Below are 22,229 nucleotides of genomic sequence, written 5' to 3'. Positions count from 1 at the left end.
GATGTTCCCCATGACTTCCCTCCGAGAACGGAGAGAATGTGAGCGATTGATGTCAGTCACCTTTTCATGCACAAGACATGTGGGCTCCACGTTAGATTGCGATCGATGATTACCCCAAGAAAGCGATGGCTTCTTTCATAGGGTAATGTTGAGCCATTTATGCATCCGTAGTAATGGGACATGCTCTTGCGTGTAAAGGCAACAAGGGAACATTTTTCAGCAGAAATCTCCAGGCCTTGCAGGTGAAGGTAGGCCGCAAGAATGCTTGCCGCCTTTTTGAAGCCTTGCTCGAACTTGTGGTCGCGTAACTCCTGATGCCCAGGTACAAATATCATCCGCATAGACTGAGACCCATGCCGCCTGTGGTAGTACATCGATAAGGCCGACAAGCGCGAGATTGAAAAGCATTGGGATAAGTACTCCACCCTGTGAGACCCGACAAGAAGTGAAATGTGAAGATGTTGGTCCATCCTCAGTCTGCATAAATAGTGATCTGTTGGAGAGTTAACTGCGTATCAAGCAGAAAATGCAACCACCAAGTTCTGCAGCTTCCAGAGAGTCCAAAACAACTTGATGAGTGACGTTATCATATGCTCCTTTAACATCTAGAAACAACGCCGCGGTCAAGCGCTTCAGATCAATCATGCTATCAATAGACGAAAGTCCACGCCGAAACCCGGCGAAACCATGGCGTTTTCATGATATCTGGTGCTTCTGATGTGACATCACTCCCCAGCATGCCTTGCGTCGGGACTAAGCTTTGAGTGTTCACCACCGGCGACGGTGCCTGTGAAGTATTTCTCACAGAAGCTTTGCAGCGGGAAGGTGCTAAGGAAACTGTCGCTTTTCGCATTTTTGAAACAGAGACATTGCAGCTGAGACTTCTCCAGTGTGTTTTGACAGTGACATTTTTGCCTCTATCGCTGGCGAAACGTCATCCAATGCAAGCGATGACAACAAGGATGCTGAAGACAACCCAGACCCTACCGCCAGGGAATCTATGCGCATGTTAGATGTACTTCACCTCTTTGCCAAAATAATAAGCCTAAAAGAGCAGTTGGAACCCGGTTTAAGTGCCTTCAAGGCTGTAACGGTAGTAGCTGCGAGGCTGATTCTGCAGTAGGCATAATGAATATGGAAAGTGTGCTTTTTACAGCTAGTGTTCCTCAATGCATCCTATTGGTTGCACCATCGTCAGACGCACTTCTTAGCCACGTCGAATTTGCTGCCCGCCGCACGCTTGCCATGTTCGACAGCAAACTCCCAGCCGTGTACCTATTAAGGTGCTTGCCCATCATGCTAAAACTGCAACGCTCGGCGGCAGCACGCGAAAGCCACAACTACGGTGAACTAACACATTACCACAACTCCTGTGCCTTTGACAGCCACAAAAGGCTGGAGCTGGTGACACTGATGCCGGAGCGGAGATAGCAGGAGCTCACGGCGAAGGAAAAAGTTGGCGATGATGATGGTGATGATGAGCTGCGGCCTTGGGTGCCATTCGTGGGCGGCACCTGAAAGCTCCTGTGCACATGCGTTGCCTCCACGATCAAACGCACCGTTGCTCGCAGCCAAAGCTGATCGTGCAGGCCACAGTGCGTGCATTTCGAAGGCTATTCCCATATGGGTTGTGGAAAGTTCGGGTGCGGCCCTTACATGGATATTATTTTTTTATATATTTTCTTTGGGGAAACAGGGTGTGGCCTATACACGGGTGCGGCCCTTACAGGCGTTTATGCCGTAGTTTCATATCAGTATTAGTGGATGAAGAAGACGATGTGTAATGCACAGCGCGAGAGTGTTGCCGTGTTTGGCTGTGGTGATAGCCTAGTGCTCTCGCGCAGTGGCCTGCGAAGCTGCTCTGTTCATGCTGCCGTGGGTTCAACTCCCAGTCACAGATATTTATTTGATTTCTTCTTATTTATTACTTTTACTTGGCAAATACCCACAAACACTGCAAGCGTACAAACATCCCAAGATCTTGATCGGGGTTGACCCATCGGAATAGTGCTTTCGCATAAATATCGACATATATAAGCAGTTTTCCGCCACTCGGTGAGCATTCCTCACCTGACTCTACTGAGCCCATGCCCGGTGGTCTGCCAAGCCGAGTGATGCTCTGATGGTCAGGTGTGAGCTCGGTGAAGCTGGGACGGTGAGCGCCGCCTGGGGCCATGGCACGTGTGAAGCTCACTGACTGAGACAGCTCGCTTCCATGGCCCTCACCAGATGGCTTGCCCCGCTCGAGTTCTCCTCCTGGCAACCAGAACCGAAGAAAAGTGTCACCACCATTAACAATGTCACAACTGATGCCATCCTAAAACTACATTTAACTGCAGCTTCCATAGGCCACCAAGCATGATATGAACACAAGGCAAAACAGCCCTTCTGTTTTAGAGTGCAACTCTTGGGTGCCGCTTTCCGGCTTCCGTGTCGTAGTCGTCGATGTCAGCGTAACCGGTTGCGCAAGTAGCACAGTGAGATGCCACCTAGAAGGTGGCCGCCACTGTAAGATCCCAGAGGGTGATTGGGTGGTGGTGGGTAGTCGGTGTAGTCGGTATAGTCATCGGCGTCGGTGTAAGCGGTTGTCCGAGTACCAGAGCGAAATGCCACCAGGAAGGTGACTGCCATGGGGAAGATTCCAGAGAATGGCTAGCAGTATAACACGCCACTTGCCAATAAGAGTTGCACTCAAATTTCGCATTATCAGCTATCGTAATCATCTGTCAAGTTTTAAGCGCAAAACTATTTCAAGGTCTCTTTATGCAGGCAAACAACTTTGAAGATGCTGTTCTGTGCAAAAGTTTCCAATCTGAGCCAGCAGCTTCATGCAACTGCTAACAATTTGCTGATCCAGTTTCTCTAAAATCAGCAAACTGCCTCTTGCATGCACTTTCACATACAAGTCAACAACCATCTGTTCCACAAGGTCACTTGGACACGGAGAACAAAATCAGTCAGGCCTGTAACATCCAGAGCACGAGGATGTCAGGCAAAGGTCCTAAACTTGAAGATAAGTCTACAGTCCCTAAGCTGTAGGATTGTTAAAGATAATTAAATTTGTCATGAAATAAAAATGAGTTCAAAATAAAATACTAGCAAATGAAGTCAACTTCTGAATGTCTTTAACTGGCCGCACAGGTTCTGGATGTACAATACTGATAACTCAATAATTTGAACTCGAAAGGGACTGAAAATTTGTTGAATTAAAAGCAGTGTTCAAATTAAAGGGAGCTTTTTGTGTATTACATGATGCTGATGGCACCAAGGCATCACTTCAAATAAATTAGAAGTTCAAATTAATGAGAGTACACTGTATTGCATACCAATGCATGAGCTGAAATTTCAGATAAATAAAACTGCAAAAAGTAAACTGTGATAAGGTAAGACAAAGGTACAGACACAAAACTTCGCACGGTTCATTGTTTTAGAACTGTGCAAGGTAAAACAGGAAAAAGCAAGACACACACACAAATAGTTGTGCATGTCTGTACTTGACTTGTGCCTTACTTTGTCCCAGTTTACTTTGCAGTTTTATCAGTCTGTAACAATGAACCAACTAGCTCGTCAAAATGTCCTGCATGAAATTTCTGTTTGTTACACTGTGGGAGTCATCTCTTGCAGTAATCCAACTTGCAGGATAGTTTTGTATCTGTGGCAGCTAATAAGAACACCGCTGCATCAGTAAATAAGTTGAGGAATGTGCTTAACAAGAGTTAACTGCTGAGCTAGTTGGTGATCATACATACTACAAAGATTTTTGCGCCAAAACAACACACACAAGAAAGACGACGACACCACGGGTGCCCGCGGTGTCGTCGTCTTTCTTGTGTGTGTTGTTTTGGCGCAAAAATCTTTGTAGTTTGAGGAATCTGTACAATACTGTAGAGGTTTAATATAATTTTCTGTATCAAAAATGCAATTTTTTCTGTACTGTGCAAAATACACGAGGCATTCCAGGGACATTCGAGGACCACTATTAGGCATGAGGTGTGATGTATATACAACTCCGAGCTGGCTATAAACCAGCATAGGATACAATAATTGAACCACAAAAAGTGTAGGGAAGTGCCTAATGCAGGAAACAGTAGCAAATTACAGTTCAAATGCTGATTACAATTTAAGTTCACGTTCACTGTTTGTTTGTTTTGTATTGCCTGCAGGGCTTCCCACAGCCACTATATTTATTCAAAACTGCAGTCGGCTATGAAACATCGTTTTCGAAATGCAAGGTGTTACGACATCTTGTCTGTTTTTTGTCAAAAGAAAAAGGAACGCCGACCTAAGGCTGTTGTTGTTGTTTACTGTTCAAGTTTCTCTTCCAGCTTAATCATGACCATAAAAATATCAACAAAAATGACTACTTAAAACCACCTGTCCACCAGTCCAGTAGAACGAATCACAGTGAATGTGTTTGACCATTTTTACCGCAATGTAATGCTCATAAGTGTGCTTTTTTTTCCCATTTTTTGTAGAACAGTGGAATGGGAAAAGTGTCATTGATGAAACCCAATCTAACAAGGCATTCATGCCACAGCTGGAAGTGCATTTGTAGTATTTGCCTGAATGGCATATTACTATTGTGGCTGGTCCTGCTGATAACAGCCATGACACTGCAAACTGGAATATTCTCTTCTGTTGTTATTTTGGCTGAGAGATACCTTTGTTTTCTTTTACTTGGGATACTGACATGTTTTATTGTGCTGTGCATGTTGCCGTATTCTTACTGCTTGTCATGAAAAAATGTCTCTAAACTGATCCATGTATACTTCAGTGCCTTCTTCTGGCCAAGCTTGACAGGCTCGCAGTACTGATAAATGATTATAACAGTTACCGAGTTTCCAGGCAACAAGGTCCTCCTTCAACGTCTTCAGTTCATTCACGAGGTCGACAAACATGCAGCCAAAGCTTTTCGGTGTTGGCAGGTTAACTCCCTTGATCTTATCCCTGATAAGCTGCTGGTAGTAGTACTCCTGCTCATTATCACAAATGGTCTGTAAGATCTGCAAATAGAAACAAAATGCAGCACACCAGGAAACACCGACACATTACGACATTTACTCAAATGTAACACAACTTGTTTCCACTGATAATAGAAGTGAAAAGTCAACATCATGTTACAACTAAATTATAGTAAAAGGTCATAAATTCATAATTCAAGGGACTGGAACAAATCTTCCAATATATGAAACTTCAAATTATCGAATGGCCCCGAAAAGCTAACAAGAACCGCTTACCTCGAATAAGAACAGTAAATTTATTGGGTGAAAGTCTGGGCAACAGTTGCTTCCTTTTTAGATGCGAACGGCATGGCAATGACAAATTTTTGCGGATGAGCTGCACCACTATGCATTTCGCATCTCACAAACAGCAGCATTTCATGTGAGGAGGCTTTCACCATGCAAAGCATGAACAATAAAGTAACGAGCGTGCAGTTTCAGCACCCTGGAAGAGCAGCAGACCCATGCGGATAGAAACACTCGGCGGCACCGAAGCAGCAAGAAAAAAAGGTGGGGTCAAATACCTATCTGCCAAGCATTTCACTTAGAAGAAAATGGGGATAGAAAAGTCCAGCGAGATGTGCCAAACAGCGCTCAATATGACCCATAGCTGAACTCAGTTGCTTGGCTGATGCATACTGGCACGAAGCTCAGCAAAGTTAAACTGAAACTATGTCATGTGAGTGTTCTTGAAGACGAAGTCGTCCGTAGGTCATCACGCCTGTGGTTGCACGCACATAAGAGGTGCATGAGTGACTTTGCAGCATGGTATTCAAGTTTGAGAATAGGTTAGTAAAACTCAGTTGGGTGAGTTGGTATGGATTCACGATGCTGAAACAGTAAAAACAATGGACAAGAAGAACTGTAGACACAGGACGGGCGCTACTTGGACAACTGCTTGCCGTAACAATCATACCTAGACACAGCCTCCATTCAGGAGCCCATTAGAATTGACCGGTACGAGACCCATAGCATCCGAATTAGCGATCATGCCAGCAGTCCAAATTAACGAGTTTTTGCTAAGCACCTATACTCCATTTCATATACCAGGTGCAACTTTGCCAAAGTTAGTGCTCTTGTCTGCACTGCCTACACCTGTGATCAAAAAGTAGTGCGTTCTGTATGATGAGAGAAGAATAGTAAATGCTCCGTCAGCAGGCTTATTAGATGATACATCTGTCATGAGCTGGATTAAATGCGCCCTAATTGCTGACAATACGCTGCGAGCTGTTGCTTTCGCATGCCTTTGGACCACTCAGCCACGAAACAAGCACGGAGTAAAACGCCTCCTTTTACTTCTCCATGCAGTCTGCTTCCATGCCTTTTGTACTGTTGCACCTGATGTATGAAGCAGAGTATAATTGTATTTTACTCTTGACCACCAGCAAAAGTGATGCTTGTGTTACAATCATGGTCGTGCTAAATTTGCATATGTATATCAAATCACCTCAATTATAGGGCATCACCACACTAAGCAACCAGACTTGTCAATTAACTGCGACATGCCATGTTGTAGACTCATTCAGCTATGAAGCTCCATTCATGAAAGAAGTCTCATAACTCATGCAACACCACAAAGTACTTGCCTTGTACTTAATCAGTGGGAACAGTAGCACATACAGAGGGGTACGGTGAGTAACCACAAAGTCGAGAAAACTCCACAGAGCAAGACCACCTGGAATGAAACAGTGATAGGTTAACACCTGACCACTCCCCGTGACCATTTTTTTTTGCAACTTTCACAAGAACAAGGCACAGCTGAGCCATCCAAATATGCAACAAGCAGTCACAAAAAGGTTATTTGTGTAAATAAGAAACAGTTCAAATGGCAATAGAAATTTAGTATGCAACGCAACGAAGCACTCAGCACAACAGCCCTGCACTAGTAAAGTTTCTTGGAAAACGTTCCAGATTCACCTCTACACCACACACAGGTATAATGCCAAAAAAAACAAGATGACACTCACAAGCAGTGCATCATATAATAGTGGGATTCGTGCAACTGTCTAAAAGTCCCAGCCCACAACAGTTCATTGTTAAAACATGAATTGTCAATTGTCAAGCAGAAAATTAAAAGCCACAAATCACTTCACGTTCCAAATTTCGATCAGCATGATATTTGCTTAATTTAACATTGGTGAAACAGGGGATTTCAGAAGGTGGTTCAAACAGCATCTGTGCGACATCAGGACCGGAAAAGTGCCTTCTAACTCTCTAGCAGAAAACCATCAAAACATGGCCCACTTGACTGACAGGGATTTCTCGTGCATACTTTAAAAAGAAAAATTTTTATCTGCATGCCTGCTCAAAGTGTCCCTTCACATTCAAACAACAAGTGAAGTGATAAACAGGATGCAGGGCTATCTACCTGAGATATACATATGCTCTGTATGCCATGCTTTTCCTACACAAGTGACTGCCCATCTGTTTTCGTCTTTGTGAACATGGCACAAGCAGCAGTGCCGAAATGTGAATGTTCTTGCGTTTTTCTTCAGTGACCTTGGCGAGTGCTTGTTTCTTCACACGCAGAATGTACTTCCCTCGCCAGAAGGGTTTCTGTCGAACCCTGAACTAAGTATTTACTTGTGATCAGCAAGTGCTTCAGTACTTACGTTTAGCATAATGCCACAGTTATAAGAACAGCACTACAAAAACAGGGGGTGATTTACCCAAGCATGAGGATTTTTATAACCACAAAACCTTTGGAAACAAACTGAGACAAACTGTTATGATAAATGTTATGACATCAAATTTTCATTAAATTCAGCTCCAAGGTACACAACTAGTGCAAAAGTACTGACCAGATGAAATAACTTGCAGTGAAATTTCAGGTTTTTGCAGTAGCAACCAACTGGAACCACTTGAGAACTTAGCCATAAACCACTTCGAACTGCTGATCTCAGGCAGACATTTCCATCTTCGTAACATTTCTTTCATAGCCAAGACCAACACTGACAACAATTGGTAAGGCAGTAAGCTGACAAGTACCACAGCTGCTAAACATTTACCAGTCTTCACAATCACCTAGCAACAGGCATTAATTGTACTTCAAATATTGCTTGCACAGATTGTTATAAAGGGGCACGGAGTTATTTAAAAAAGTAGAGCAACGGCTTTTGCCAGACTGGAAAATTAGAAGGTCGCATCAAGACCATATCCTCTATTAAGGCATCAGATAACTCACCTTGCAGCCTGTTGCCTAGCTCACGAATGCATCGTGCAATGCGGTGCCAGTCACTGACAAGCTGTTTTTCATAGCATACTATCAAAATTTTTAGACCTGTAATTTCAAGAGAAAAGCACATTAAATTACAAAAGAAACAGGGGTGGAAAAAAAACGACACTCAGGCCTTCCACCAAATGCCTCAGCATACTGGAAAATCATGGTTACAAAAAAAAAAGAAGGCAAGCACTGCACTGCCATATTTTAATGCTCTCAAGCAATCTGTTAGTAAACTGCAAGTTCTAAAAAAAAAAAGAGAAAAATTATTCAGACAAAAACTGTATGCACAGCATTCAGTTTAACTTAGTTATAAAGGATTACTTGAGAAGGCAATGTAACATAGGTAGCTATGGTCATTACAAAATGTACAGTTGCATTATGGCCTCAGTTGCCTATGTGCCATAAAACCCAACACAAAATGTACAGTTGGCAGCAAGCATATACAGGCTGCATATGCTTGTAGACAAATTAATTTTAGTACTGCATCGCAACAAACTCATGCGACAGGTCAGCATGACTTAGCCAAAACAACTTTTTCCCACACATCCATATCCTGTAAACTTTTGCTGCTTATTGTACACCATGAGACACACCAGGCAAGAGAAGAGAGAGAGAAGCCCTTTAATGAAGAAACAGAGAACTTAGCTGGTGTTTAAAAATCGCTGGCATGCCAGGCAAGAGAAAGCCACGACTATGTTTAGATGGTGCTCTGGTGCAACAGTGAACACACGAAGCATGCTCACCCAGGAACCCGATTTGGTACAGTGAGCTTCTGATGGCAGTAGAAGACTTTTCTCGGGTTGAGGCAGTGTTCTGCTGGGCCTCAGAAGGTGGTTTTCCAACAGTGCTGGAAGCAGAGTGGTGCTTGTGGGCCCCAGGAGGGGACAACGCATTCAGCACCACCGTCAAAGCAAAGGAGATGTCCATTTGGCGCATCTTGGGCACATCTGCACCAGGCAGACATTTCACATAGTAAGATCAGCAATTTGTTGAATGCAGTTCCTGCGATATAGTCGACACAGCCCAAGAAAATAGCGAAGTTAGTTTCCCCTTAAAACGCCAGATTTTTCATTCAATTTTTTTCATTTGGAATGATATGCGTAAGACAGTAGACACAGATCACCATTTCAAATTCACCTACACACCGTAAACATGATATAATTGAAATTCCTCCCCTATAAAGCATGTTCACTTGCTGTCATTCTGGCTCTTGGGGCAGGCTCGCACATAAGTGGGAGCAAATTAAAATAGCAAAGTGTATGCCTCGCATGATATTAGACCTAGTTGTGATGTCACAGCCATCATTTGGCTACTGAAACTGAAACAAAAGCTTCATAGGGAGCTAAAATTCATTAGCTAGTTATTTAACAGGCACACAGGAATTCCACATGGTGATTCTTTTTAATGCCTTACGCACCATCCCAAACGAAGACCACATAACAAAATTTTTGGCATCTCCACCTGTATCAATTACATCGCCGTGCATAAGAAAGTAAAAGTATAGAATTTAAAAACCAGCAGAAAGATCATCTGTTGTACTTACAACACTTGCACTTAGAGCACAATGTGAAAAGTCAGCTTCTTTGGAGTTAACTGCAAAAGCAGAAAATGAGGAAAAGAACGATACACTTGCCTTTCACCCCACTGCTAACTCTGATACAGAGGGGAAGGATGAAGTTCATCAGGAATATTTCTGTCTTGTCAGTGCTTGTTAGGACAGATGAGCCTCCACAAATACTTTCCAGTGAAAGTGAGTCCTACAGCAAAATGAGCACAGTGAAACAGCGTAAGATTTGCTTTCTTCACAGCTAATGACTGGGCTATTGATATATCAGTAGTGTTTCTCACCTAGTTCACAAGTATATAAATAAAATCACTAAGTACACTCTAAAACTACAGGATGATTTTTCGACGTTTACAGATTTTTATTTTAAAATTGTCAGAGATATGGCAGTGCGCATTGTGCAGGTGAGCTCTACAGCAAGATGGATATTACATACTCCCTTTGTCAAAAATCTGTAGTCGAGGGGGTTTGCTACTGAGCCACACCATGTGGCTTGGAATTAGGGCCCTTTGTTTTCGGGTTTCATTTTTTCCAGAATTCAGGGGGTAGAAATCTGGCGATAATTTTTTAGTTTAAATTCAAGTAAAATTCTGGCTATTCAGTGAAAATTTCCATAAATCATGTTTTTCGGCTCCTCTTTTGCAGCGATAACCTTGAGCGCTCGTTTTTGTTTGGGGCACAAAATGTCCTCTCTCTTTGTCTTTTCTTCAAGCATTACAATTAGTTCTTTGCGCACAATAACAATCTTCTATGCAGTACATCCGCGTGGGTGCTAGACCTGCCTGTCTTGCACAGTGCGAAAACAGTCACTCAATGTCATAGTCATCCCACAACAAGACTCCAGGAGCATGGCGTTGTTATCCTGGATAGCACTTGATACTATCATGTCATGAATAAAAAGCATTAAGAGAAATTTGAGATCAACATTTGAATAAAAATGCTCCTCTGCAATAAGCACAAGATATTTGATCATTTTCGTGCAGCGTCTTCAGCTTTGTGCACGGCAAAGCATGAGTTCTTTAGGTGCGTTCATATACACACATAACGTGCCTCTCATTTTTCTGCTTCTATGTGTTCTCTGGAAGGAACATTTTCAGGTAGAAACTGGGTTAAACCAGAACCGGGTAAAATTGGGTTCTACCTAAAAACGAAGGGCCCTACTTTTAATGCATCCTTAGTGATCAAAATCTTCTGAGGGTAAGAGTTTTGGTCCTGCCCCCTCCAACAAATAGGGCTTCCATGAATGCTACAGGAGCCCCACTACATGGCTTAGATGCAAAACCCCTGAGCTCTAAACTTTTGATGAAGGCTCTACCAGATTTGACTCAATGATTAGATGATAATTAACCAAATTAACTAATCAATTTTTTTTACTTTACAGGGCAAGGTCACACTGTGAAATTGAAGGCCGCCAACATTGAAGATGAGCCCTATTTTTAAATTTTCTTAACCGGCAGTGTGGTTCAAAAAATCAAAAGTCAAAAATATGCATATGAAAGTTTACTGAGTTGGCTTATCCACTATGCATATTAGTAAAATCACGTCACTCTCACTTCTTATGCATCAAATACAGACACTGTTTGTGTATTTGATCATGCAGAAGTTAACTCTTTCAGGCAGAATTTTTTGCTTCCATCGAAAACAAATATTTTGCACTTAAACATCATTATATTATTATTATTAAACAATACTGTATACTGAGGCCTCAAAAACAATAATTTGTTAACTTTCCAGTACAGAATACCAGAGGTTATAAATTTACAAGGATGTGCAGATTTTCGCACAAAGTGTTACAACTAATGCAAATAGCAATATCGAAATGCAAGGAATTGCCTTGTAAACATCCGAGGAGTCACCAAATCTATTTCTATCTCGAAGATGTACATTACACATAAAATTATAAAAAAAAAATTGATGCTTATCCTGGTGACAAAATCTGCCTGAACAAAAATTGTGGACAACATGTTACCTCACTCTCTGTTTTGCGAAATATTATTGACTGCGTTTGCTATAGGGCGTAGAAAACCACCTTATTCGTGACAAGAAAGCTAAATTCACCAGAAACAATAAAATCACTGCAATGGCAGCACACACTGAGAAAAAGCTGTGAGTTCAATGCGTGCACAATTGTGTACGAAGAGCCTCAAAGGTTAACTGTGAAAAGCTGGAGGCAATTTATAAATGTGCATAGCCAGACGTAAAATCAAAAGAAATTAATGCGTGCAGCCAACCAATGCCCTGAACAGCAGCCTCTCATACACCAAACAGAGCAAGCTGGAACCGCCCATTAGCATAAAGTCACGGTTTGTAAAGATTGAGGTTCAATTATAGGTCAAGTCAAGCTAACAGAGCTGCACCAGTGTCCTTCAATAGTTTTCTCATGAAGCTTCCAATATAGTGCTGTGTGAGAGCTTTGTGCACTGCCAGGAGTGGCCACACCGCCGCGCTAGCAGCCGAGGATGTTTTAATAGTGTTCTGGTTTAAACTGCTAAGCTCCTCTTCAATGCTCGAGCGCTGGCTGGGCTTCTAAGCATACACTGGCACAGCCGGGAGCGCAGCAATGCACTGAGAAAGCCGTCGGCACTCCTGTCAAGGGCACACAGCGCCGTGGCACTCTGCCAAGTTTACCCAGTGTGCCACACTCACGGGAGCTCTCATCAAAAGATAAACAAGCTGTGATGTTAAGGGCGCAGCAACTTTGCAAACTGCCAAGGTCTGCACTGCCGATGGCATGAAACTGAGGAATGGGCCAAGAAAAGCGAATGCTTCACTATGTGAATGGGTTCATAATGCGAGTAAATATGGTACTTCATTACATCAAGGATTTCGTTACACTGAAGTTCGTTACATAGAGGTTTAACTGCATAAAAATTTATCAAGACCTCTGAAAGAAAAATGTTTTAAAAATAACACACAAACCATCAGCAGTCAAACATCCAGTTGTTATAAATTTCAGCCTTTGCTCCAACAGTTGCTTTTATGTCACGCAGGAGAGCACCTGCTTGTTTGCTTAAGATTTATCCCAGCCCTCATGCATTGAGAAAGCTGCCAGCGAATTCCAGTAAACTGCTAGTGAATTCCAGTGAACTCCCAGTGAATTGCCAGTGAAAAAGCAGAACATGCTTAATCCCGTGTCACACATAAGGCACCCTAAAACTCATCAGGCTAAAGGTATGTCCACAGGCAAAAATCCTTGCCACTAACTTCTTAGTCTTCTACGCTGCTGGCCTCTTCATTGTCGTTTCTTAAGCAATGAAATGCAGTGACACAAACCAATATAGAATACTTGCTGGCATGGCACGACAACACTTGTAGTTAACTTGCGGTTAACACTAACAATTTAGCATACATTGGTGTTTTATATTAGGATCTTTTTTTGTATTCTGTCTGTGAGAAAAAAATGAAACTCCCTAAAATTACCAGAGAATTAAGCTTAACAAAGTGAATTTTAAATAAAGTCTACTGCAACTGATTACAAGGAGTGAGAGCTCAGTAAAGCAACCTTACACTTTTGCTTTCTCATATTCTCAACCACTTTGTATTAGCCGAAATAAACTACTAAAATTACCAATGCATGTCAGAAACAAAAGGCATGACTAAGGCTGTAATTTGCAGTAATCTGACGAAGCTAGATGAGAACCTCTTGGCCCTGGCTATTATAAGCGCACGCAGTAAAACAGCTGACTAAGGAGTTTCAAATGAAATTCAAAAATAACAGCGCGAAAAATGGGGACGAAAGGTAGAAAAACATAGGACAAGCGCTTGTCCTATGTTTTTCTACTTTTCGTCCCCATTTTTCGCACTGTTATTTTTTAATATATGTATCACCAACTCGCCCGCCTAGCTATCGTGTTGAATTGCAATAGAAAATCATCTCAGTGGACGTACCCCTAGTGCGACCATTTGCATGGTCACGAGTCGAACAGCTACAGAGCAGAAGCCCGGTGGTGGAGACTGGGCCAATGCTGCAGCTGAAACTGAGACATTTCCACTGCTCTCAGCCACCAGGGACGCATTCTGATCCCCAACAATGATGCTCTGGCAGATGGCAACCAGAGACTGAAACAAAAACCGTAGCCTGCATGAGCCACATGTATGGTATACTACACTACATCACCAGGTACAAACATTTTTAACAGAGGCTAAACATTTGCTGCTAAACAAAAATTCAACACACATGCACAAAAATTCATCACAATATGATACACAGCTCAAAGAATAACAACTCTTACTAATGGAACAAGCACAAACTCCTCTCAGCACATGTAGCTAATGTTCAACATCAAGGTGGCATTTCAGTGCTCACTATATACGCACACCAGATGATATACAAGCATAATCCCTAGTAAACATTGTGATACCGTTGCACTAAAACCCTGACCTGCATGAGCATGAGCAAACAATAAGAACAGAGCCGATGTGTAGAGAACTCAAAAAGTCAATGCAAGCAGCCCGGCCAGTAGTGGAGAACAACTTAGCAGTACTGCAGATAAACAACAGAACATATGCTAAGCACAACTTTGACATCTCTTTTAATGCCACACAAAAAGCTCCAAGACTTCCCACCCTGTCCCAGAGCGAAGTAGACAATAGTAGCTTACCATGCCCTGTTCCCTGCCTCATCAAAGCACCCACTCCCTGGCCTATGCAGGCACCATGTGGAGTGCTTTTGGCTCTCCCACACTATGACACCAATGTCAACAACTTCAGCACTACTATCCCTATAAAAAGTCCCTCACACAGCTACTACCTCCATGAAAAAATCCCCCCCCCCCCCACACACACACGTATCTGAGCACTGATCACAGTGTCATGCTCTCTGAGACAGTATGTGTGATGCAGCAAACAATGATCAGTCCTTGAGTGAACTGAGTGTGAAGCACTGGGGGCCGGACATGTTGGTAAGACTTCAGTCTTCCTCACAATGGTAGAAAGAATGATTGTTAAGAGCAGAGGTGGCATGAGCATGCGTACATCTTGCTGACCTGGACATTATTCTGGACAATCCGGTTCAAAACAGCACTCTCAGAGCTCTGTGACAGCTCCAAAAGTGACCACAGAGTTTGTTTTTTTTATTTACCACACTTGGTTAATTACCAATTTAACTAAAGCTTTCAGCAGAATGACCTGGATCATGTCAGATGAGAAAAGTGCAATGATTGTGGTGCACAGGAAGAGGCAAGACACTCCCTTTCGTATGTCTCACTCTGGCCTACTCACATCCCTTTTATCTCAGCAAGCAACCAAAGCAACAAATGGGAAGGTAGCTGCTCCTTCAATGCCTTCTAAGATGCCAAAGGTGCAATGGTGAGAGAAGCATTAAGCTCATGAACACCACTGCAGCATGCTCCACAGCTCCCAGTACAGTGTTCATCGCTTAGTGTTCATTACGACTCAGAGAATTTCCACAAAACCAAGAAGTGACTGGGAAACTTACCTTCAGATGTGGTAAGTGAGCAATGTACGGGTGCTTGTACAGGGTCATGTAGACTCCTTTCAGTAAATTCCGGGCCGCATCCCAGTCAACGAGCCTCTGAAATTAAATGCACCTCAGTCACTTTGCCCTTTTGCTTGTGCGGTCAATCAAAGACCATGTCCATTTTATGTATTCCTCCATGCATTTTGTATGGCGCAACTAAAATTGCTACAAGCATCCAAGCTAGCATGATTTTATGAAGGCAACCAGCAATAAAAAAAAATGATTAAGAACAACAATAAGGACAAATTAGGGGCCTCTGCCTCACGCAATAATTACATACAACTGCCATCAATATTTGCCAACTAAACAAATAATGAAGGGTTCTCAATTATACGCTATTATGAGACATCCCAAATATTATACTAGTACTACACAGTCAAACACAGTTTTTGAAAAAGTTTAAGTTTCTTTTTCCCCAAGTAGGCGCAAGAACAAAAAACAAAAGTTTAGTGACACCTGACATCTGTTAACCAGAGACCTGTGTAATTCATACTGTACATAAAGCAGACAGCAATGATGTTTAAACCAGAACAATGCTTCAAACCTCTCTTGTTGGCAGTAAACACTCAAATAGGACACCTTAATACTTCAGTCTGCATTCAGTGTCACATCTACTCAGGCCTCATGAGTATGACTCAAGCAACGATATCAGCCGCCCACTGTCATTTTGCTAGCACATCAGTAAGCCATTAAGTGCTAAATGTGGAAACACTTTAACGACAGATGGCAGAACACTGGGACTTGCCCGTATGGCTGGCTTCTTGGCAATCTTGGTGAATGTCTTATCCAGTCGCCGTATGACCATGATGAGAGCAGGCCTCATGGCTTCCTGGGCCCACTCAGACTGGGGCAGCACCTCATTGAGGTAGCGTCGCAGGCCCCGACATGCCATGGTCTGGGGGTCGTAGGGTGCCATTTTGAGCAGGCTGTGAGCCACCTCTGCCAGGCGCTAAATAGGAAAAACAGGAGTCCTTACTCAGCTTCAATCACAGAGAGCGTAATTTCTGAAATCTGAAATCTGCTAGAGAGCAGCACACTTCACAGTCAATTTAGCTCCGTGGCCATCGATTCAAAGCCATAAGCGTATGCGCCCTGTGACCTGTAGTACGACAAAGCCCACACACCATTTTTAACTACATTTATGCCTATTTCAAAGAAATGTACATGTTAAAACTTAAAAGCAAACCAGGACATTGTTCTGGAAGTGATTTGTGGTAGTGTGCACAGCTCTGGCCACATATGGACTTTAAGCTTTTTATTTTTTCAAAGCTCAGCACACTCTTTTCAGTGTTTATTTCAGAACGCAGTTTTTGGGGGTTTTTCGCAGCAAATATTTTTTCCTACGGATGAATTATTGGTTTCTTTTCAGTGATTTAATGTGGTATTTTGCAGCGAAGAGTACCATCATCAGCATTTGATTTACGTGTTAATTCTTAACACATAAATGACTGCTGATTATTTGTAAAGCATATATAGCTCTGCTAGCAGAAGAAAATGCTATTGCCAATAAAAAAAGTAACGGAACATAAATGACGGACGTGTTGAGCAACAATGCAAGTGGATGTCATTTTTTAAAAGGTTGGTTGCCATGTTATCTCAGCTGCTGCACTAGCCTGAGCAAGAGGGTGATGATCAAGTGGTCTGCGTGATGACGACAGCAACGTGAGTGCTGCTTAACGACATGTCACGGCAAACAGAACATGACGCTTTTTCGTGACACTTGTGCATTGCTTACACCTGGCATGCAGTGGAGGCTCCTGTTTAACCAAGTAACTGCTAGCTGACAATGACAGAGAACAGCACAACCAGCACGCGACGATGGCAGCTGCAAGCGCACAGCTGCGCACCATTTAGGACACTGGCTGGGGGCGCCTCTGGTCTTTATTCATTTTTTTTTTTTTTTTTTTGCAGAAGGCACCTAGCCATCTAAGTACCAGTGCGTTTCCCTTACTTCCACCAGCATGGTCCTTCCGTTTTATTCATGCGCTGGTTATGCTCTGTTCACTAGTGTGGTGGAGCCTCCTCACGTGCGACGACTACGCATTAGGGAGGCTCCACAACTACCGTGTCACACCATTAAGGATGCTGTAGAGGCCTTTGCTATTATGGATCAGTTATGCTTTGACATTCTCAAGTGTATGCATGCAGGGAACATTGGTGAAACAGCAAGAAATCGTCATAGCCATACAGCTTTGATCTCTGTAGCAGATGACAATGGCCCAGGTGTTCACCAAACACATACACTGTGATATGAACGTTTCTTGGCAGCTCCATAGGAGTAATTTAATTCCAATTTTCGAATAATTCAAACATTTTCCCAGATTCAATTTTCAGTTCTCATTAACGAGGTTTTACTGCACTAACCTCATCCTATGCAAGGCACACTGGGGGTCAAGCATAAGCAAGAAAGTAGTACTTTTCAGTAAGTGAATGTTGATAACAGGCCCACAAACCAAGAACACTAACAAATCATAAATTGCACCTGCAACAGTTTAGAGCATTAAAAAGCTTCTATTTTTACCCCACATGTGCTGAAAGGAAATCGCTAACCCATTTCTATGTTGAGCATTTCTACGAGTAGCACAGAGTCGCTGGGACATGAAACACCAAGTTTCATTGGTTGCATGCATGTGATAAAGTTTACTGACTGCTATTGCTGCTGGCCACATGTGCTCGGGGTTGCCAGCTACAAAATCCTTTTTGTAGGTTGCCAGCTGAAAATATGCATTGCTCCAAAAACAATTTTTTTTTCCTCGAGCATCTGCTTCGTTTGGTGAAGCTCAAGCACATTTTTGATCAATTTGCCACTTTTAGAGCAAAAATACGCAGGGAAATTTAAATTTATGGTGCAAATAGAGCAGCTCGACCACCATTGAATACCCAATGGCGCACAATAACTGTGCTTTGCATTCAAGGAATATGCCACTGCAAAATCCACTGCTTATACACAGTACCTGCAAAGGTAATTGCCAATGCATTCTTGGCACCTTGAAAATTGAGGTATAGAGCCACACTGTTTCAAACCCCCACGATGCTGATGATAATTACCAAAAATTTTGAAACTGTATCTTCATTTTTTTTATTAGAACACCCAAATTTGTGCGATCAAAAAGGCACCATGCATAGAGTTTACCATCTCTACAATGATTCTAGTTAAGTGATAACTACATAACATAGACTTACGGCTCAATAAAACAAAAAATTTACCACCAGCAACTTGACAAAAGCTTTATATTTTTTTAAGATAATAAAAATTGAAACATTTGCTACAAATGCACATGAGTACCATTAAAAAATCTTGACAGTTTAGTGCCATAACTGCCTTGCCACTTACACAATTTTTTTGCTTCTATTCATGCATATTTTAGACTGCATGTCTCTCTGACTTTCAGGCTAAAATAAGCACACAAGAAAAAACAACCGAAAGGCGGCAGATTCCACCTAGGGTCTATGGATCTACCAGGCATGCTCCCCTCTTTTGCTGTACAGTGGAAGTGAACACTGTTGGGCAATGTGGCAATGGGGAGAGGGTTTTGCTGCTCTTGCACTGTTTGGACTACTCTCATTCTTGCTACTGATTTCACCATATCTTATTGCCCGATGACTAACATGACTGCAAATGCATGCCCGTCTGTGTAATGCTTTTGTACTGCTACTGCAGGTCACAATGCTAGAAATATTTAAGCATTCACACACTAAGTAACCAAAAACACAGCTCATAATGAGCTACACATACCAGGTGGCACTTGACGTCCAGAAGTTCAGTGGCCTTGCTTGGTAAGTCAGGTATCTTTTTGCTCAAGTCAGCCAAGCGAGCTGAACATTTGGTAAGGAACTCAGCCACTACCGACAGCAGCGTGTCGCGTGGCTGTCGAAACTCGAGCCGCAGAAGATCACTGTCCTCATCATCCCGTTCGTAGTGAATTCCACCCGGCTTTCTTGACCCATACAGTGTTTCATTCACAAACCTGAAACAAAGCAAACATATGCAGGTGTTGTCTATCTAATTTGACCCAGGGTGACAAAACAATGAAGGAAGCACAGCTACGGTGTGCATCTGGCACTGGTGCAAAATCAGTCCCACCAATTGTGTTTAGTGCCCCGTTTAAAACCCACAGATGGAACAGGGTGTGACACCACATGTGAGAGTCAATATACAGTGACATACAGCGGCACATCCAATCTGAATAGTGCCACCACTTTTCTAAATTTTCCAAACCCACCCCACAGCCACAGACTACCAATAATAACTCTCAGAACACCACCATGGTGCGCAGATACATCAGGTCATAACCCTCAGGCAATGAGTGGGGCACCTCAAATGGTATTTCACAAGTGGAATAAAAATTCTATACAGTTTTCTGTGGCCTATAACTATTCAAAAATAACCAGAACTCCCTTAAATATATACAACACACATTATAAACTGCTCGTGTAGTTTCTTTTTCACACAGGAAAATTGCATGTGACATTGAGGTAAACCTCTCAGTTATGACTACAAGGGGACAGAGCCTAAAGTGACAAGCCCTAAACATTCATCCTGTTATACACACTGCTATAATAGCATATAGCCATCACAATAACTATGTCCTGATTAGCATTATTCCTGCCAGGATTCTAAAATGATAACGACTGGACATGTGTATCGTGCATACTAAAGAGTGGAATATTAACTTTCTAAATGGACCCTGAAATAATTTTTATGGTCATATTCTAATGCAACAAATCTGTACAGGTGGTATTTATTACTATTTGAGACAAATTTAAAAGCTCTTCGTAGACCCCATAATTTACAACTAATTTTTTTAATTGCTGCTCGCAACTGATTAGGGTGAAACCTCACTGCACATTCTTAGCTGCCCCTCCCTCCATGACATAGAGCAGGTAATATCATCTGGATAAGCCTTCTCACTGGGTATGCTTAACCGATGTAGCCAGGACAGGGCATAGCGAGGCACAGCCCTGAGCTGTTTCTTTCTTTTTTTTTTTCTGGCGCATCTGCATGTATGAGATGAGGGGGTGGGGGGGGGGGGGAGCATTGTGTTTAATTACCAATACCTTCACTGTTAACGAAGCTAGCTTAAAAATTTTGGCCGTGCAATGATGATTGATGGAATACTGATTGCTCGTGCGCTTTTCCTAACCCCAGTAAATATCATTCCATGGTTCCTTTAAGGTGCTTTGTACACAAATGTGTACATAGGAAACTCACAACTGTTTCTCAGAACATGCCCTAATTTCTTCATTTCAGACAAATTTAGCATCCTTCGCGTTGCAAATGGGGTGCTTTTTAAAGCCACCTAGCAAAAAAATATTTCACAAAACAGTGAGCTAGTACCACGACTTTCGTCAATTTCTCAATGACAGCTTTTGCGACCAAACGAATGATTTTTTTTCTTTTCTTTTTTTCTGGATTTCTTGCGTCATGCGCACCTTCAAATCGCAAAATGATTCCATGATTCCTGGGGAGCTGATTTCATAAATCCTGGCATTTTTATCAGGGGTGTGTGAATTTTGAAATTTTTCGAATATGAATCGAATACGAATACGTACAAAAATTGGGTTTGAATATCGAGTCGAATATCGAATATCTGTTCACTATGAAAAAAATATTTCAGAAAATAATATAGTATAGGAAAATGCTGTGCCACTTATATTTTTCAAAACAGTGCATGTTCTTTGCAACTGAAACAAAACAAAGCCAGACTGACTCAGTGCCATATCAAAAAACGTGATGTGAGATGTGTGCAGAAATTTACACTACAGAAATTTATAGCATCCAACCTGTAATGTGATCAAGTAAAATGCAATCCATAAAATGACACGACTGGCAACTAAAAATAACAACCATGGCTAGTAAAAACTCTAATTCGAAATTCAAGGGACTGGAAGAAATGCCTGAATTAGCTCAAGGTCGATTTATAAATTACCTCGCGCCCCCTGAAATGAAAAAAAAATGCTTAAAATGCGAAAATGCAGTAAAGCCTTAAGAGGAGGCTGCATCACACAAACATCACAAAGCCCATGTCGATCGAGCGCACAGTTTCGGCGTGCTGGAGGAACAAAGTGAGCGTAAGCAAGGGGAACGCACAACAGCATCGGAATGGCGAGACTGCTTCTAAACAGGAAAAATAATTATCAGCAACGCGCCAGTCGGCGTCCGAAACCAGCGTGGAGCTCGGTTCGGACGATGGGCGAATGCGCGAGCTGACAGCTGCCATTGCCGCGGGCTAGCGGCGAAGCTTAGAAATTGAAACTATACGCCCAGAATATTTTTGGCCTGGCGACAGAGGCCTTCCGATTGTTGTCATGCCTGCCGTTATGCCCACTTAGGAGGTGCGGGGGTCGCAATGCACCATGCAATAGGTGGGATTTTTACGCAATTTGCTTGCCCTGTTGTGACACCTCAACTGTTTCCTTCGGCAGCCTCATGCAAAGTTCCGCAAGTGAGCTTTCCCACATACAATAGTTGACCAAAGCGAGATAGCAGAGGCCGTGCTCGGAGAGTATGAAGGTGACAGAGCGAATTTCATGAGTGTGGGTGTTAAGTATGTAACACAATATGGAAGGATCACAGAAAAAATAGCGTTCTCTCTCGCTGTGATTGTTCGAAGCGGGTGGCCTATCGTCTTGGTATCAGGTGTCATATCTGGAAAAGCCCACTAGTGGAATTTCGCTCAAGGCCAAGCTTAGCAGTGGCCAAATCCGATCTGTCCACATGATAAATGCCGGAGAAGAAAGCTATGAGGATATTCGAAAGTTTTCGAATATTTGGAAATTCTCGAAGATAAATTTTTCTAATACGAATGTGACTCGACTATCAAACATATTCGATTCATATTCGAAATTTCGAATATTCACACACCCCTAGTTTTAATACTACTGTTTCCAACTATTTTTACAGTTTGTAAGAAATTTTGCACATGCATGTAAAAAAATTTAACCATTTGTGTTTTCTATCTG

General features: G+C 42.4%; 1 protein-coding gene across 2 annotated transcripts in view; it reads right to left on the bottom strand.

Annotated features, from left to right (window-relative positions):
- unc80 (unc80, NALCN channel complex subunit) overlaps positions 1-22,229 on the bottom strand; it is a 125,698-nt gene that overhangs the window by 13,322 nt on the left and 90,147 nt on the right. For both annotated transcript variants that reach the window (XM_077658820.1, XM_077658821.1), the window contains exons 50-59: positions 19,003-19,234; positions 16,012-16,215; positions 15,225-15,320; positions 13,676-13,846; positions 9,857-9,980; positions 8,967-9,170; positions 8,185-8,280; positions 6,587-6,675; positions 4,835-5,003; positions 2,071-2,256 (exon numbers count right to left, since the gene is read on the bottom strand). In XM_077658820.1, the coding sequence (XP_077514946.1) occupies positions 2,071-2,256; positions 4,835-5,003; positions 6,587-6,675; positions 8,185-8,280; positions 8,967-9,170; positions 9,857-9,980; positions 13,676-13,846; positions 15,225-15,320; positions 16,012-16,215; positions 19,003-19,234 (1,571 nt within the window). The remainder of the gene's footprint in view (positions 1-2,070; positions 2,257-4,834; positions 5,004-6,586; positions 6,676-8,184; positions 8,281-8,966; positions 9,171-9,856; positions 9,981-13,675; positions 13,847-15,224; positions 15,321-16,011; positions 16,216-19,002; positions 19,235-22,229) is intronic.

Source organism: Amblyomma americanum, chromosome 3 (genome assembly GCF_052857255.1).
Source record: "Amblyomma americanum isolate KBUSLIRL-KWMA chromosome 3, ASM5285725v1, whole genome shotgun sequence".
Lineage (NCBI taxonomy): Eukaryota > Metazoa > Arthropoda > Arachnida > Ixodida > Ixodidae > Amblyomma > Amblyomma americanum.
This window is presented reverse-complemented; position numbering and strand designations above follow the sequence as displayed.